Here is an 18,388-nt window from a genome sequence, read left to right on the forward strand (position 1 = left end):
TAAACATAAAAAGTTTGGAGAGCAGTAATCATGGATTGTAACACAAATCTCAAATTACCACATATGAATAAAAGTGATAGAAAAAAGTTTGAGTGACAGCTGTGAATTACGCCTAAAATGAAATTATCTGCCCTCCATGTATTTCAGATAACTCAGGCATTCATTAGAAAAGTAATATACAGCCAGGCAGTGGTGGCGCACGCCTTTAATCACAGCACTTGGGAGGCAGAGGCAGGCGGATTTCTGAGTTGGAGGCCAGCCTGGTCTACAGAGTGAGTTCCAGGACAGCTAAGGCTATACAGAGAAACCCTGTCTTGAAAAACAAAAAAACAAAACAAAACAAAACAAAAAAACCCAAACAAACAAAGTAATATACTTAGAATTGTTATATATTCCTATTCTGTTCTCATCCAAACTAATGAAACTCATATTGAAATTAAAACAAAATTCTAAAATGAGTTATTTGGGCTTATATTTTATATGACTCAGGCTCAGGTTTAGAGAGATAAATATGAGTCTGAGGTTGATTGTGTTGGGAGGGAACTGTCCTCAGCCTAAGATTCTCGCAGAAGAGATATCTCATTTAAAGTGAGCATTAGTGACAAGCTCAGCAAACAAATAGAACCTAAAATATAAACAATAATGAAATGCAACACAAACATGGGGGCCTCGCTGTGAAACTCCTGCCAGGAGGATGAGGTTGGAACACTAGGACAGCCTACATTAGATTGAATAAATGATATGTGTTCTTAAACAAAGCCAATGTCTGCAGCATTATCTTCCCAGCCACACTGTGGCCACCTTCAGGAGTGCAGCTGGGCTGCTCACAAAGGATCATCCCAGTTTCTTGCTGAAGGTCAACATTCTGTCACAGGAGTGAGGAGAGTCGTGAGTCTTGGCAGGAGCATTCAGCCACTCCTCCCAACCAGTTTCACATGCAATCCTGCCCTGATTATTCATTGTCTAGAGAATGGGGCCAGAGAACATAGGCTGGGAAGGACTAGGGAGGATGGTTTCATCTATGAGGCAATGTGGGACTCAACACCCATGCTGGGTGCAGACCTTCCTGTGGCTGCTCCAACCTGCAACCCTCACCCAATGCTCGGTAAACCTAATGACCTCATTGTCCCATCAGGGGAAGTTGGTGGAATCATGCCTTGGTTTGTCTGTCCTTGGGACCTTGAAGAGAGGGGTAAGTGCTACTTACATCCCCCACCCCAGGAAAGGAATTTTTGTAGCAATTTCACAAACCTCTTTCCCATGGAACTATTCCTTCAACCTTACCCAACAATCAGGTTAAAGGATGACACCCCAGTAGACAGTAAAGCCAAAGGCTCAGAGGGGTCAGGTTTTCCAGTGGTCTCAGGAAGAACAAACAGGGCGGAATCTTATAGCCAATTGTTAAATCCTCATCAGCTGGAAGAGAAAGCAGCAAAAGGGGAAACTTAAATCGGGAATGTAGTTCACCTCAGGCTTATTATAAGAGGATTAAAATTGTGGCTGAGTTTCCGAATTCTGGAGAGACATATACAGGCTGCAGTAATTAATGTCAACCTGAAACACACGATTTTATAAAGGGGAAGGGTGGGATAGAATCATGGTTTAAAAGACTGGCGGAAGCTTAATTTGCAGTAGGAGTTTCCAAAGTATGGCGTTGGCCTAGGGTGGTGTCAGGGGTGAACTATCCTGTCAATCAGGCAGCTCCCGTGTCTGCTCGAAGCGCTCAGCTGTAATTGTTTAGACATGCTCATACTTTTAGCCCCCCCCCCCCTTGTTTTTTTTTTTTTCTTAATGGAATCCTGTTATCTCTCAACTTCACTTGTGCTACAGAAGTATCGATCCACCCATAACAAAAAGTCACTTCTGTTCTCCAGCTCAGTGGCAAAGCGTCAAATTGTGGCATGATATAAAGTCACAAGACTCTTGGATTATTATTCCTTCTGTTCGGCTGACTTTGGTAGCTGTACACTCATCAGAGCTCACTGTGGACTCGGACATCCCACAAGTGGATGCCGCACACTTAATTAACCCTTTGCAGCCATTACCAAACAGCTATCACTCTCCACCGTCAAACCCTTTGGGCCTCAGGCCCCAGACCATCCATTCATCACACAATTTGATTTTAATTTTCTAACTCTGTGATTAAACTGATTTAAAACTGAACCTCACAACACAGTGCTCCTAATCTTCCCAGTCTAGTCTACGTGAGAAAAGCCTTGCTCAGGATATCATGTCCCAGTCGTTATTGGCAGGGTTTAGAGCAAGAGGTAGCAAGGGTACATGAAGGGCCATGAGGTCTGAAAGAGAGAACGTTGGTGCCAAGCAAATGACTGCAGCTTCGCTTTCTAGCTGGCCTAGGTCACGTGAGGGCGGTGAGGGTGGCAGGAAGAAATTCTTATTGAGTGCTTATCTTGTTTGGGCTTGGGGTGTGGGTTTTTTAAAAATAATTTTTATAACATTTTATGTGGTTTTGCATGTGCCCAAGCTTGTGCGCGGTGTGTCTGTAAAAGGCAGAGCACGATTTGTTGTCTATGTAGCACAGGCTAGCCTGAAGCGCTCTAGTCCACATGGGAATCTCTAGTCAGATTCCCAGTCCTCCAGTCAATGTTCTGAACATTGCATTTCAGGCAGAAGCCTCTGGCCTGCTTCCGGTCCTCTTTTGTGCTAGTGGTTATAAAAGCAGTGTCCACCAACCAACTCTAAATGGTCTTTTAACATCTTTCATTTTAAGATTATTTTATTAGTTTTTTTATATTATTATTATTATTGAATGAGCACTCCACCATCCACCCTTGGTTTTTTGAGACAAGGCTCATTTAGCTCAGACTGACCTTTGTTGAAGCCCTTTGTTGTGGTTTAAAAAAATATCAACAATTTTCTGTATGTCTAAAATTGTGGGTGAACAGTTTCCACCCTCCTGTGGTCCCACACATATGCTGTTAGTTCTGGTGTATTTAACTTGACACTGCTAGTAAATAGATGGGCTTTGGATGGTTTGCCATTGAAAAGTATCTCCTATCCTGAATGAGACATCCGTCATTTAGGCTGATGGTCATTGGTTTCCAGCAGATAGATTTGCATCTAAAAAAGATGGTGAGTGTGGCAATCTGGCTGCTTCCGCATTTACAACTGAGAATCTACAGCACAGAGAACTTGATGTTTCTCTCCAAATCATTATAAGGAAAAACCACTAATTGCAGTTCAGTGCTTTTTCTGTATTAAAAAAGTCAATAATTATCAAATCCATAATGTGCAATGCCCTATAGAGAACACACCAAGGGTAACTGGATTATTATATTATTATCAACACTAAATGCAATACCCATAACTGTCAATTACATAATACTGTTTTATATATATATATATCTCACTGGCTTATAGTAAGTGATTCACTTACCTGTTGGGAGCCGACTTTTAGCAGAAAGCAGCTCTCATCTTTGCAGACATCTCAAGCCATATACCCTGATAAGAGACTTGTTTTTCAACAGCCTACAACAGCTGAGCACACTCTGATAACATCTTGTTTATCCCACATATCTTGTTTTGCTGTTTAGTGACCCCAGCTGCATGGGGCACATGGTAAAGTGTCTTTAGCTGTGTTCCCCTGCTTGTGCTTATAAATACCCAGGATTTCCTTGCAAGAGAGTCAATGGGAGACAGTAAACGAGACTTGACCACACACTCGGGTTTGTCTCCATTCTTCGTGTCTCTTCCCCTTCTTCCCCCACTCTCTCTCTTGCTAGACCCTGACCCGAGCAGCAGAGCAGTCCGGGACACTTACTATATCTCCACTTGCATCCATTTTTCTTTCAAACAACGTAACTTCATTCTTTATTGTTGAGGACCGCACTAGCCCCACATTTGAGGGCCAAAAATGTTGGGGCCTAGGCTGCCCCACGTTGGGCGCCAAAAAATGTTGAGGACCGAGCTGCCCCACTTTGGGTGGCCAAAAATGTTGCAGCCCTCTCCACTCCGCCCTTGGCGGCCACTGTTTCCCAGCCCAAGCTGCCGCTCTGGTCTGCGGGTCAGGGTTCAGCAAGAGAGAGAGTGAGGACGGACTCGAAGAATGGAGACCAGACAGAGTGTGATTCAATCCCGTTTATTCTTCAGTCTCTCTTCCTAGTCCAAGTCCCAAGTCTTGAGTTCGTAGTTCCTAGTTGTACTCCTGTTGTTTTCTTCCGAGTGTCTAATGTCTACTCCTACTCCTAGTGTCTGAATCTCTGTTACTCCAAATTGTTCTCTTACTCTTCTGTCTGCCTCTCGCCTTTATATGTCTCACTTCTAAGCCATGCCTCTAAGTCACACCTTTAATCTTGCCCTTAGGTCTTGTCTCTAAATCTGATCTCTAAGTCACACCTTTAAGTCACACACCTTTAATCTCACTCACCTTTAATCTCACACACCTTTAATCTCACACACCCAAGGAAAGTCCTGGGTATCTAAAGCAAGATGTTATCAGAGTGTGCTCAGCTGTTGTAGGCTATTGTAATCCAAGTCTCATGTCAGGGTGTATGGCTCAAGATGGCTGCAAAGCTGATAGCCGATTTCTGCTAAAAGTCGGCTCCCAACACTTTATAACTGAAAATTCCATTGGGATTCGACATGCAGGTCACATGGCTCAATAAAGCAGAACTAATTAGTGGTGAAGCATCTACTAAGCCTCAGGCACTGCTCTTAGTACACTGTATCTATTAAGCCATCTATTCTAATATCTGTCATCTATTCTTGACAGTACCCCTGGATCTCTTAGTTAGGGTCTTATTGCTGCAACAAAACACCATAACCATAAAGCAAGTTGGTGGGGGAAAGGCTTATTCAGTTTACACTTCCACATCACTGTTTATCACCAAAGGACAGGAACTCAAGCAAGGCAGGAACCTGGAGGCAGGAGCTGATGCAGAGGCCATGGAGGGTGCTGCTTACTGGCTTGTTTCACAAGGCTTACTCAGTCTGCTTTCTTACAGAACCCAGGACCCCCAGCCCAGGAATGGCACCACCCATAATGGGCTGGGCCCTCTCCCAATGATCACGAATTGAGAACATGCCTTACAGCTAGATCTCATGGAAGCATTTTCTCAACTGAGGCTCCTTCCTGTCTAATGGCTCTAGCTTGTGTCAAGTTGGCACACAAAACCAGACAGTTCACTAGGTGTTTTCAGATTTTGTGAATGAAGAACTTCAGGCTCTGAGATACTAAATGTCTCCCTTATGTACAAGCTAGCAAGAGATGAATCCACAAGGCAAACACCCATTGCTCGCAGGGCCTATGTGCATAATCAGTTTGATAGTTAGGATAAAACTAGGTTTCTCCCTATGGAGAGTGGGCCCAAGGAATGCCTGGCTCAGCAAACATGCATGCCGTCCTCTCCCTAGCTTCCTGGTTCTCCAAGCCATTTCCCTCATATTTGTTTACCCATCTACTACCTATCTAGAGACAAACACACACCATCAGACATTCACACATCCTCCCAGCTTTTAAACTGCACAGTCCACACTCAAGTCTGTAGGTTGCTGGATGTCAAATTTATCCACAAGCTCTTCTCCCTGACAGGACTTTAGGACAGGAGTAAAAAGGTCAGCCTCCACTACCCCATATCCGTCCCAAGCGAATCTAAATTTACAAACTGACTTTAGCTCCTGTGCGTGCGTGCGTATTTATTCACACTCCCCATACACAGTAGAACTCAGTTCAACAGAAACATCTCAAATCTCATTTTCTTTCCTATACAGGAAAGTTTAGCTGTCACATGTGCCAAGGGTGTTTGGCTTTGGTAGTGGAAACTGGGAAGCCATGTAAAATGAAGTAAAAATTTCCAGCCTCAAGGTGAAAGATGATCGTCCAGGTCCTATCCCTGAAGCTTGAGCTTTTAGGGAAGTGCAGCCATGCAAGGCGGTAGTCTGCCTAAACCTGCAATCCCCTGAACCCTCGCTCAGACAGAGCAGATGCACAAGCCACAGGGAGCCTCATTTGCAGAGCAGAGTTCCTTTGTTCTATTTTAAAGCTTGCCAGCTATCTGGCGACTGAGATTCTGTCAAAAAGTGACAGCCAAGCTTCCCCGTGAAAATCAGGACTTGCACAGCGCTGAAGAACTCGGAAACAGGTTTCCCCAGGCAGCGAGGGAGGCCTGGAAGCCTCCCTTGCTCACTCCTCAAACCCAGCCGGGCTGACTCCCCGCTAGGGTTAGGGCTCTACAAGTTCAAACTCACTGTACAACCTAAGGCTGTAGTTAAAAACAAGGGACTCAGGGGCTCTTTCCCTTCGGATTGAGGTCAGCCACGCCCCGCTGCGAAAGCACACCCGATCACCTCTACTGCGCCTGCGCACAGTTTCCAGCCACTTGCAGTTTTTTCCTGAGGTCTCAGTCGCTTAGCAACGCTGGAGTCACAGTGGCAGCGCTCTGGAGCCCCTTTCCTAGCAAGGGTAGGTCACTGTTCTCTCTTGACACTCCTGGCTGCCACGTGCCAGGCTGGAGGGAGCCATGGAGGGAGAGGAGAAGCAGCCGTAAGTGCCAGGGCTCAGCTTTTCTGTTTCCCCTTCTGAAAAACATTTCCCTTTCTTGCAAAACGTTAAGGGGGTGGTTCAGCACGTAAGATCCAGGTGACATATTTCATCCAGTAGGCTTCCTCCCCTGCTTTCCAGGGTTTGAGTGATTACAGTATCTTTTTTTTTTTTTTTTTTTTTTTTTTTTTTTTTTTTTTTTTTTTTTTTTTTTTTTTTTTTTTTTTTAAATGCAGTGTTTACTGAGCATATACTGTGTGCCAGGGACACACATCACCCGACTTAAGATTCTTGAAGCCATCTTGAAATAATCACTCCTCATACCCCACATTTAACACATCAGCAAATTCTGTTGGCTCCAGTGTTGAAACTATCCCGACTCCACTTTCGTCGCTTCCTCTATTGTCCTCACCCAGTTCCTTTTCTTTCTTTTTTTTCTTTTTTGGTTTTTCGAGACAGGGTTTCTCTGTGTAGCCCTGGCTGTCCTGGAACTCACTCTGTAGACTAGGCTGGCCTCGAACTCAGAAATCTGCCTGCCTCTGCCTCCCAAGTGCTGTGATTAAAGGCGTGCGCCACCACTGCCCAGCAGCTCACCCAGTTTCAAGTACCAGCGTTTCATGGATACAGCCACCACTTGGCGTCCCTAGCCTCTCTGCAGCCTTCTCAACATGGCCTCTTTTTAAAAGGAAAAAAAGGTGTTTTCTACAGGTTACATACAGTAAAGCCAAGGCTCCTCCTATAAGAATGCCTCCTATGCAAGCTACTTCCTCCTCCTGCCGCACCCGCTGCATCCCTCGGGCGTCATTCTAGCACCTGCATACAGCCGCATGCAATCATCTGTAGGCTCCTCAGAGTGACCCCCAGACATGTATCAGCATCACCTAAGAACATGTAGAAACGAAAACTCTCAGGATCTCCTCACATGAAACACTGAACCAGAAACTCTGGGACCCCAAACAATCTGTGGTTTGACAGCCTTTGTTGAACTAAGGCACGGAGATAGGACAGCTAGGAGTGGCATCAGGGATGCCTGCTTCCAAAATGGTATTCTTGTCACCAGAACAGTGGCTCTTACTGTAGGCCAGCTAGAGAACTGGTTGAAACAAGTTCCTAGGAACACGCCTCAGAGATTACTATTTGATAGGTTAAATTATACCTTTAGATTTGTTTGACAGATAATTTTGGAGACCAGGCTTCGTGTCCGAGGATGGACCCCTTTCTGATAAGAGTTTTGACAGTTACAGTTGTTTCTGCTGGGATGTTCCTTCTTCAAATACCTTAATTTGTCCTCATCCCTTCCTTTCCTTTTTCAATGACCACCTTCACAATACCCACCCCCAAATGCAGCCTCTCCTCTCACAGACCTTCATGCCGCTTCCTCCCTGGGTATTGTCCTTACCATGTGGCACCATCTAACAGACTGTGTGTGCCCCTTGTTTCATTTCTTCTCTACCTTCCCTAGAATGTAAACCCCTTGAAGACTGGAGTTTTCATGCTCCCCTCCTGGATTCTCAGAGCCGCATGCAGCACCTGACATGTATGGATGAATTAGCCAGCGTTACTCTTTCTTTTACATTAGTCACAATAGCTATTGTTCTTTCACATAAACCGAGGAACGGAACCTTAGGTATTAAATGGCAGAGCTGGGTTCCAACCCAAGCCTGACTGCTTTCTGTTTTGTTGCTCTTGTTTGTGTCGCTGGTATAGAACCTAGGGTCTCAGGCACATCAGTGTTGTGTCTGTACAAGGTGTTCTGTTGTACAAAGATGTTTCTGCAGAATCGGGTATTTCACATTTGTTGTCTATAGTCATCCACACCGTGAAATGCAGAACCAAGTAAATGCATAAATGTGTAAGCCAGCATCCACAGTCCTTTCCTGCAAGGATCTAATACAGATGCGTTGGTGTTCAGCCATGAGAAACAGATGGAGAAAGTGGAGAGTTCACAGCCGTAAATTGACCAGAAAGTTACAATTTTTAAGTAAACACACAGATCTGAGAGTGTAATAGAAACGTCCTAGAAGTTGTTTACACTTTTCCAGTAATCAGTTTTTCTAAATCCTTTGCAAAGCGACATTTTTTGTTGTTGTTACAAATCAAGGAAGTAAGATCACAAAGAATCTGAATAGTGTTTTTATGTGGAGTGGAGTGAGGGTTAAGAGTCTGCAGCTAAAGCAAAGGCAGAGTGGAAAAGTAAGTCTAGAGCGTTCACCTGAAGTATGTAAAATGTACAACACGATGCATTTACCTACAGAATATACTCGCCTGGGTGTCGGGCAAGCAGTGAGCAGTGAACTAATGGTCCCCACTGTATGGAACTTACTTATCCATAAGGGTATTTCTGGTGCTTACGAAAGACAAAGAGCTGTCGGTGATGCCATCCCTGGGCAGGTGGTCCTGGGTTCTACATGAAAGCAGGCTGAGCAAGCCATGTGCGGCAAGACGGTCAGTGAGCAGCATCCTCCATGGCCTCTGCATCAGCTCCTGCCTCCAGGTCCAGCCCTATTTGAGTTCTTCCAATGACTGATCTGCCATATAATTCCTTCCCTTTCCAACTTGTCTTTTGCTCATGGTGTTACTTCAAAGCAATAGAAACCCTGATGAAGACAAATCTGTACCGGAAGTGGAAGGGTGTTGCCATGACAGACCTGACCTTGTAAGCAGCACTCCTCCATAGCCTCTGCTTCAGTTCCTACACCAGATTCCTGCCTTGCCTTCCCTTAGTGATGGTCTGTGATGTGTAAGCTGAAATAAACCTTTCCTCCCCAGGTTGGTTTTGGTCAGAATGTCCTATTATAGCAATAGAAAAGCAAACTAATATAAACAAGTATGTGTTCATATGGCTTTTCTAAAAGGCAATCTTTGTTGTTTTTGTTTTGGGTTTTTTTAAATTGGATAATATATATCTATATATCTATATCTATATATTTCAGATGCCATCCCCCTTCCCCATTCCCCCCACCCATTAATCCCCTATCCCATCCCATCCCTCCTCCTCCTTTTTTGCTTTTTTACTGTTTAAATTACATCAAGTATTAAGGTCAGTTCTAGGTTGAGGAACTAGCACTACAATAGATGCAAATAGCCCAGGAACAAGCAAGACAATAAACCCAGATAATCAAAGAACATGCACAAGTCCGGCGTTCACTCCTGTGATCACTATTTCTAAGGGCTTATCAGGATGACCTAAATATCTGAGCCTACTTCCCTATCCTAGCCCAAAGTCATTTTCATGCCAGAAGCCTATTTTTTTGTTCTAGCCTAAGATTTAGATTCCTGCCTGGAATGTCTTCTTTGTTCTAACCTAGGATTTCTAAGGCAATCTTTTAGAATCTAAGCTATTTCCTTTTCTTGGCTATTATGAATAGAGCAGCACTGACTGTGGATTAGCAGGTGGCAAAGATAGGTCACAATGAAAGTGCAGGTGCTCTGTGGCACAGGATGCCACATCTGTGGCACATGATGTCACAGCATCCTTAGATGAACATGTGACTTTCTTCCCCTCTTATGCATCCCCCTGCCTCCTAGCAGCTGCCAAGATTTAAACTTGTCTCCCCCTTATTTTTATTTCAGACTCTAATGGTCCTTGGGGTTGTGTAAAGTTTTTTCCTATGGTGTCCCGGCCCGTACTGCCCGGCTTTGTGGGCCAAAATGTTGCGACCTGCTCTGCTCCACGCTTGGCGGCCACTGTGTCTTGGCCCAAGCTGCTGCTCCGGTCCGAGGGTCAGGGTCTAGCGTGAGAGAGAGATTGGGGATAAAGGGGAAGAGACGCAAAGAATGGAGACAAGACAGAAAGTCTGATCAAGTCTCTTCTATTGAAGGGAATTCTGAGGTATTTATATACACAAGCAGGAGAACACAGGTGAAAACACTTTACCATGTGCACCATACAGCTGAGGTCACTAAACAGCAAAACAAGCTATGTGAGATAAACAATATATTTATCAGAGTGTGCTTCAGCTGTTATAGGCTTTTGACAACCAAGTCTCTCATCAGGGTATATGGTTCCAGATGGCTGCAAAGTTGATCTAGCCGCTTTCTACTAAAGTCGGCTCCCAACAGGTCCCCCTTTTTAAATTTTTTTTCAAAAGGGAAGGCTGGGAAAACTTACGGAAACCGTGCCTGTCCTAGGTTGGAACAAAGGACCCCAGCCTCACGTAAGATGGTGAGGCCTTCCTTATTTTAGGGGCAAGGGTCTCGATATGCTCTCTTACCCATCATTGGCTATCCGGCTTAGTGCGTAAGTTAGGGGTTAATCCTCGTCAATCTTGATGACAGAGGTTTCAGAGTCCCCTACTTCCAGCCTGTAATAGTGGACCTGTATGGGTTTCATTTGTTATCTGTTGCTGTACCAAAGCCATCAGTTTATTGAACAGCATAAACCCGAGAGACAAGAGACTTAATATCTAAACTGTTGATATAAAAGCAACACTTTTTAAGGCAACACACAACTTCCCCTGTTGGAGAAGTGAAAGGTCTAAGCCTTGTACCCACAAATTTTCAATAGAAGAAATTATACCAATGAAATCCTTGAATTTTGCATCAGCTTAGTCACAATTATACAGATAAAGACAGCCTAATATTAACCACCTCAGTCCCCAAGTCCAGGGAATTGGGGCACTGACTCCTCATTAACTTCTTCAAGCTGAACATGGGCGTTGACTTTTAGAAGAGGGATGAGGGGAAGGGTAAATTGATAAGCATCTGAAGTCTGTCTTAACTTCATCCAGCTGGAAGTCCAGGGCATCAGTGAACATGCAGGTGATAAGAAGATTCATTCACCAAGGCTGTGTATTCTGTAATATACAAATCTCAAAACAAATTTTAGTATCAAGATAATTATTTTGTTTGATTCTCTGGAATCTAGTGTTCTGGAGGCCTACCTCTGTCATGTCTGATCCATATAATTCTGGAAGACATAACTACTACCTTAATGACCTCATCAGAAAACTCATAGAAAAACTTTTTCCAAATTAGCCTTTCCTTAAGCCAGTAACCAGAAAAACCTTTACATTGAGTTTTTATCCAGAAAAATATAATTATATAACTCAGAATCACACCCATTTTGAAAGTTAAATCAATTAACATTATCATTCTGCTTAGCTCTCTGTCTAGAGCAGCCTTCTATTTATTCCTCGCGTCTTTAAAGCCTTTTTCATCTGTTTTTACTCACTTATTTCTTGCCCCATTTTCATTACTATAACCTTTATTTATCTGTTTGGCTCTCTTGACTCAGAGCAGCCTGCAATTTACTCCTTGCATCTTTAAAACCTTTTTCATCTGTTTCTGCTTACTTATTTCTTGCCCCATTTTTGTTACTATGCAATCACCTTTGTTTCACTTCCGAATTCAGCCAGCTCCGTCAGTCCACTGGTTCTCCAGCGCAGGGTGTCTTTCACTGCATCCCGCTTACTGGAGCTCTAACATTGAGACTCTGTCAGTCGGAACTGGTTCTCCAGCGCAGGGTGTCTTCCACTGTATCCCGCTTACTGGAGCCCGACGTTAGACGCCACAAAGTTGTGGCCTTTACTCTGCCTCAACGCTTTTGCCTCATCGCTTTGGGGCTAAGTGCTCTGGTCAAGAGAGAGAGAGTGTTGGGCAAGCGACGAGAAGAATGGAGACAAGTCAGAGTGTGATCAAGTCTCTCTTTTATCAAGTCTCTCTTATTGAAGAGAATTCTGAGGTATTTATATACACAAGCAGGAGAACACAGGTGAAAACACTTTACCACGTGCACCATACAGCTGAGGTCACTAAACAGCAAAACAAGCTATGTGGGATAAACAATATATTTATCAGAGTGTGCCTCAGCTGTTATAGGCTTTTGACAACCAAGTCTTTCATCAGGGTATATGGTTCCAGATGGCTGCAAAGTTGATCTAGCCGCTTTCTACTAAAGTTGGCTCCCAACACTATGGTTTATGAAATATTTTAAGCACATCTTTAATTTTCTTTTGTAAAAAAAAATTTTTTTTTTTTTTTTTTTTTTTTTTTGGTGTTTTGAGATAGAAGCGCTAACTGGCCTGGATCTTGCTCTATCAACCAGGCTGGCCATTGAACTCAAAGAGATCCCCAGTGGTCATCCTGTCTCTACCTCCCACAGGGCTAAGCTCATACCCTGCTTTTTATATAGATGCTGAGATTTGAACTCAGGTACATGTGAGGCAACTTATTGTGCCTGTTCTTGCCCACTGAGCCATCACTTCAGCCCCAAAATAAAACTTTTTTAAAAAGATATGTTCAGATTAGCATGTAACCTACCCATGTGCATAAATACTACATGATTTATAAGCACAATCAAGTCACTACTCTTCAAAAAAAAAAAAAGGATAGTCTGTTCAGTATACTAGTATGCCATGATAATAATCACTATTAACACAGATTCCTTTAACTGCTACAGGATTTAGAGTGACAGGATACCCCAATTTCAAATTTCACTAGCATAAGTTTACCAAACGCTTGAAATATATTTAAATCTTATCTCATTTAATTATAATTACTGAGATGCTTATTGGGATAAATGATTTACCACTTATGTTTTTCAGACAGCATAAAATAGAAGATGCCGGTGTAGCATGTGTAACTGAACAAAGAGAAGAAATCAAAAATGAAAAATGTCCTGGGAAAAGCACACAACACTCAAAACCGTGTGTGGACAGAAGACGTGTGAATTATGCTAAATTCATATACACAAACGCAAGAACATACAATGAGCCAGTTCCCTACATTGATAATAAAGGGCCAGAAAAGCAGGTTGGACAGATGTTTGCTATATATAAATATACAATTAGACTCGGAAGCTGTTTTGCAGGGCAATGTGATCACAGTCTATTTAAAGGTCATGACACATCATCTCAGAGTAGTGCTGTTGTAACCAGTAGTTAAAACAGTAACCTGGGGCTTAGCAGAGAACCACAGCATCTAAGCTCGATGTGGGTGGAGAGGGGGATGGTAGGAAGAATCCAGCTAATGTTTCTCGAGCATCAGTCTGTAGCCAGTACATGCTGCTAAGGACTGCTGAACAGTACCTCCATAGGGTTGTGTTTCTGTCACGTGCTAACACAGCACTTCCCATGATGTTCAAAAATTCTGGCGTCCTACAAGAAGACTAGCTTCCACTTACTTAATGCACATAAACTGTTAGGGATAAGTTAAATTTTATGTAAATTATATTCTTTAATCTTTACAATCTGTATAAGGTGCTATTTAAAATATTTTATAGCTAATACTCCTGGGTGGTTGGATAGTAAACAGGTACTACAGTCTCCTTTCTGGCCCAGGACTACTACCTTAGCCAAACTCCTCTCACTCTATCTACCATACTAAATACAGTACTTTATTTTTTTGAGTCGGATTTGTTGAAAGATAGTTGTATTCATCTCCTATTGCTGCTGTTATCAGTTACGAGCTTCAGTACTGGCTTAAAGAAACATGGTCTACACTCAGGCTGTCCTAAAGCTTGGAAGTTCCAAGTCAGTCTCCCTGGTTCCCCACAGGGGTCCTGTTTCTTGCCTTTCCCAGCATGAAGAAGTTAACCTCTAAACCTCGGCTCAAGACATCTTCTTCTTCAGAGTCAGCAGCCAGCCCACCTTCACCTCTTTCCTCTAGACCTAGAAGGCTCATAGAAGGACCCTTGAGATTACTGTAGGCCCATCCCATACTCCAGGATAACCCCACTCCCAGCCTCAAAGTTCCTACCTACAATGCCCCTTTGCAGTGTGACACAATTATTCTCAAGCCCAGAGAGTAAGACATAAGCATTTGGCTGTTCAGAGGAGCATGTTTCTGACTATGCTGCCTGCACTGTAAATTTCACCCATGCGAGTGTGTCGTCCTATCCATTTGCCAAAGGTGTAGTCATGTCACCCACACAGAGCCAGCTGTGGAATGCTGCCTTCATCCTGCAAACTTCCCTGAGCTCCTTTGAACACAGCCTCTTCTCTCCGCTACAGAATCATAGTTATAAAACTGACCTGTTTTCTACAGTCGTATCCTTTTCTAGGAAGCCATAGAAATTAATTTATACAGTTTGTGGCTTTAAAAAAAAAATCATCTCAGGGAAAAACTGCATTTACAGTTCATTCTCTGCTGCATTCTTGATTTTTCACCCTTTCTCTACCACTGTGTATTTTCCACATGACTCCGGGCAAACGAGCTTTGGCTTCCTTATCTACAGAGAGGGGATAGTTTATTGTGAGGATTTGTTGTTGGAGATGCAGCACACACATCTACTTATCCCAGATAGAAGCCTCATGACAAACCACAGTATGGATACCTCGAAAGACCAACTCAGTGAATCGATGAGTTCTGTTGGGTTTACTTACAGGAAAGACTCAGAGACAGCTTCACCACCAAGGTTCACTCCAGCATGGGTGTCAGCTCAAAAAAGCTAGGGAATCTGGAGCAACTGCACAGCCTGCAGGCGGCTCAGCAGGCTGGTGTCTAAACCTCTTCCAGGCAACAAGGTTGATGTCTGCTTCTTCCAGGCAGCTGGTCTGATTTCAGAGGTTGGTGTTTTAGTTTTTGACTTGTGTTTTGTGTTTTACGTTTTTATTTGTTTTGGTTTATTGTTGCTTTTGCAGCTCGGCTTCCTTCCTTCTGGAAGGGGCTCTCCCCAGTCTATATTGGTTACTCTGGCAGGAAGGGCCTAGTGAATCTCATCAATTTCAGGGATTTCCTGAAGCTACTTTAAGTTATATACCTTTCTGCCTGAGGAGTTTCTTGTAGGATGGAATGTTTTAATCTCTGAGGAGACTGTTATGCAGCAGGCTTAAAATAGACAGTTTTGGTCAAGTCATTTTCTAGATGCTAGAGATCTAGCAGTGAGCCAAACAAACAGAGGAAAGATGCTGGCCTTAGGCTGCTCATATTCTGATGGAGGAATGAACAACAGAAGTAAACAAGCTAGGATGCTGAATGGCGTGGGCTTGCATGGAGGACAGGGAGGACTACAGGCACTAGAGTTGCAACCTTATTTTTCTTTTAATTTTGTTACTGTGTGTGTGTGTGTGTGCGTGTGCGTGTGCGTGTACGTGTGCGTGTGTGTGTGTGTGTGTGTTTTGCAAGAATCTCTTCTCTTCCATGTGTCAGGCCTGTGGGGAGCAAACTCAGGTCATCAGACTTAGTAGAAAGTACATGTACCTTCTGAGCTATCTTGCCGGCCCAGAGTTGTAGTTTTAAATAGATGATCAGAGAAAGTCACATGACTAAGGTTCTAAGTGAGGAAGTGACTACCATATAGAACATTCTTGGTACACAAAGGAAGTGCGTTATAAGCAATTGTTCTTAGTGGCACAGTCTGCTGATCTGCCCAGCTGTGGGGCTGAGGAGCCCACTGTATCCTACTCACAGCCGGATTCTGAAGTAGGAGACCTCACACGGTGCTGAGTCTAGAAACTGAGCAACACAATCTGCCACTGCAAAGAGAATTGCAGTTTCTCGAATACGTGTTCCCCAGCATGACGTTTGTGGAAGGACAGGTGTGTCATATGAATGGTCTCAGACACCTCACCCATACCATTTCCTTCCCAGCTCTGGCTAGGTGGAGCTCTGCTTTCACATTGTATTTCAATGGAGATGGGGGTGGGGGCTTCATACTAACACCATCTACCTACCATTCCTCCATTAACAGTGACCAAGTGCTAGTTCAGATCTGTATCTAAGTCCTCTCTCTCCACAGTGAAAACACTAAGAGAATGAAAGTGGTTCAGAAAATACAAAGGCAGAAGCTTGAAAACTTAATCCTACATAACTTATTCTAGTTTATAAATATTGTGCAAAACAGCAACAAAAATTAGCAACTGCCATCTGTAAGGCTAGCTGACAGTTGTAACACACTCACTAAAGCAGTAAGAGCCAGGCAAAGTAAGTCTGAAACGGAGCAGAGCGGAGATGGGTGAGATGCACACACCACAGTTACAGAGGGATCGGTGAAGGGAATATTCATATTTCAAAAACAAAGGGAAAGCAACAATGAACTTGCAAATGCCCTCATTTCCAGGAACCTAAAAAAAAAATGCTCATTTTTATTTCATATGTGTAAACTTTGTTCCTTTATTCAAGATGACGTTTCTTCTTAAAAGTTAGCTTAATTAAAATATAGTGATGCTGGCTTTAAAGTAAAATTAAGCTGCCTAAATATTTTAACTGCTGTCTACTGGTATGATTGTACACTGAGATCTCAAGATATGCCTTCTTTGGTTGGTTGGTTAGTCTGGTAGGACCCCTATGTAGGGTAGCATCTTCCTATGTCGGCCCAAGCCTTGCACCTGAACTCCTTCTTTAGATTCCTGAGTGCTGGGGTCACAGGTGTGTGCTACCACACCTGCCATTTAGTTTTTTTTATTGTTTTACAATTTTTTTAAATGAAATGATCATATATACATTTCTACCTAATGACATAAAATTGTGGGTGCTAGAAAAAGTAAAGCTGGTTTTCCACTGCGTCTTTTTGTTTAGTATTTTTTAAAAGCTAGTCTAACAGGATGAATTGGTACTGAAAGAAAAACCAGCGGTCCTGGACCTCCAAGACCAGGTTCTCAGCACAAAGGAGATTCATTTGCCCCAGCAGAATGACCTCTGGGTCAGAGAATAAGAGTCAAAGACAGGAGGTAGAAGATGAGGGGAAAGGGGCAGGGAACAAGGGAGAGGGAGGAGGGGTATTTGTCCCAAGGGACAAAGGACTGCCTCTGGATAGAGAGGAGACAGATGTGGCTCGTAGACAAATGGCGGTTTATTAAGGTACAAGGGGAACCCTCCCCCCTTCCCCATGTATGGGTGAGGTGTTTATTTTTGATTGGGTGTGTTAATTAGGGCAAAGGGGCCTTTTGATTGCTGGACTTCAGTATTTTGACCAATTCAACAGGGGGAGGAAGTAGTCAAATAAGGGACTAGACTTTGCTGGCTAGGTTTGGGGATGGAATCTAAGGGTTTTTAGCAACACAGTGGGAATGAGGGGGAAAGGGCTGCCAGAGCCAGCTTGCCACACTCTGAGCCAACCAGAGTCCCTTCAGGCACTTTCTTTCTTTTAAATACTGATTTATTTATTTATTTACATCCCAAATGTTGCCCCCGCCCAGTCCTCCCCCACAGAAATCTCTCTTTCTCGTGTTTACTAAAACCTGTCTCCAAAGCGTGGTTTCAAAGCACACGCCATTGTTCAGCTCTTTGAAAAAATACATTTCCAAAGTTAAGTCAAAGGTTTATTTCCAAATACCTTTTCCAGAGTCACAGTTTACAGCAGTATATTAAAGGTCTGAGAAATCTTGTGATAAGCACATTTGAATTTGCTTGAAAATGTTCGTTTCCAAGATAGCTTTATCCATGGGAACTTCTTCTGAATAGCATCTATTAATAAATACACCAGAGAACCGTTGTTCCACAGAACACAGCTTAGAAGTAACTGTCATAGGAGACTTTAAGAGTTGCTTTTAAAAAGCAAGTTTTCCACATCCCTGTTGTCATTGAGATACCAGCTTGAGAACATTGTAACTCACGTGACCTTGGTTGCGTAGTCCTTGTGATAAAACTTCCATTTTTTTTTTTTAAGCCACTGAGCTCGACAAACAAAATTTCAGGGTCTGTGTAAAGTTTTGGCAGAAATTCATGTCCTTGGGAATCCCCAGAATGTGGTGGTGGTGGATGTGGTTATGGTGGTGGTGATGGATCTAATTATGGTGGTTGGTGGTGGTGGATGTGGTGGTGGCTTTAGACAGGAAATTGCTGTATATCTCTGGCTGGCTAGCTAGCCTTGAACTCACAGAGATCTACCTGGCTCTGACTCCTGAGAGTTGAGATTAAAGGCCTGCATCACAACAAACTCCTCCATAGTGTGATTTATGTCCCAGTTAATAGGTTAATAGGACGATACCATAGTCATTTCCTTAGACT

The 18,388-nt window shown here is 43.3% G+C and overlaps 1 protein-coding gene across 1 annotated transcript in view; it reads left to right on the forward strand.

Moving 5' to 3' along the window:
- Positions 1-6,407: 6,407 nt before the first annotated feature.
- Positions 6,408-18,388, forward strand: part of Cimip6 (ciliary microtubule inner protein 6) — a 29,469-nt gene continuing 17,488 nt past the window's right edge. The window contains exons 1-2 of the mRNA XM_034508882.2: positions 6,408-6,502; positions 13,045-13,252. Of these exons, the coding sequence (XP_034364773.1) occupies positions 6,480-6,502; positions 13,045-13,252 (231 nt within the window). The 5' untranslated portion in view covers positions 6,408-6,479. The remainder of the gene's footprint in view (positions 6,503-13,044; positions 13,253-18,388) is intronic.

The sequence above is a fragment of the Arvicanthis niloticus genome, chromosome 7 (assembly GCF_011762505.2).
Source record: "Arvicanthis niloticus isolate mArvNil1 chromosome 7, mArvNil1.pat.X, whole genome shotgun sequence".
In the NCBI taxonomy this organism is placed as follows: domain Eukaryota; kingdom Metazoa; phylum Chordata; class Mammalia; order Rodentia; family Muridae; genus Arvicanthis; species Arvicanthis niloticus.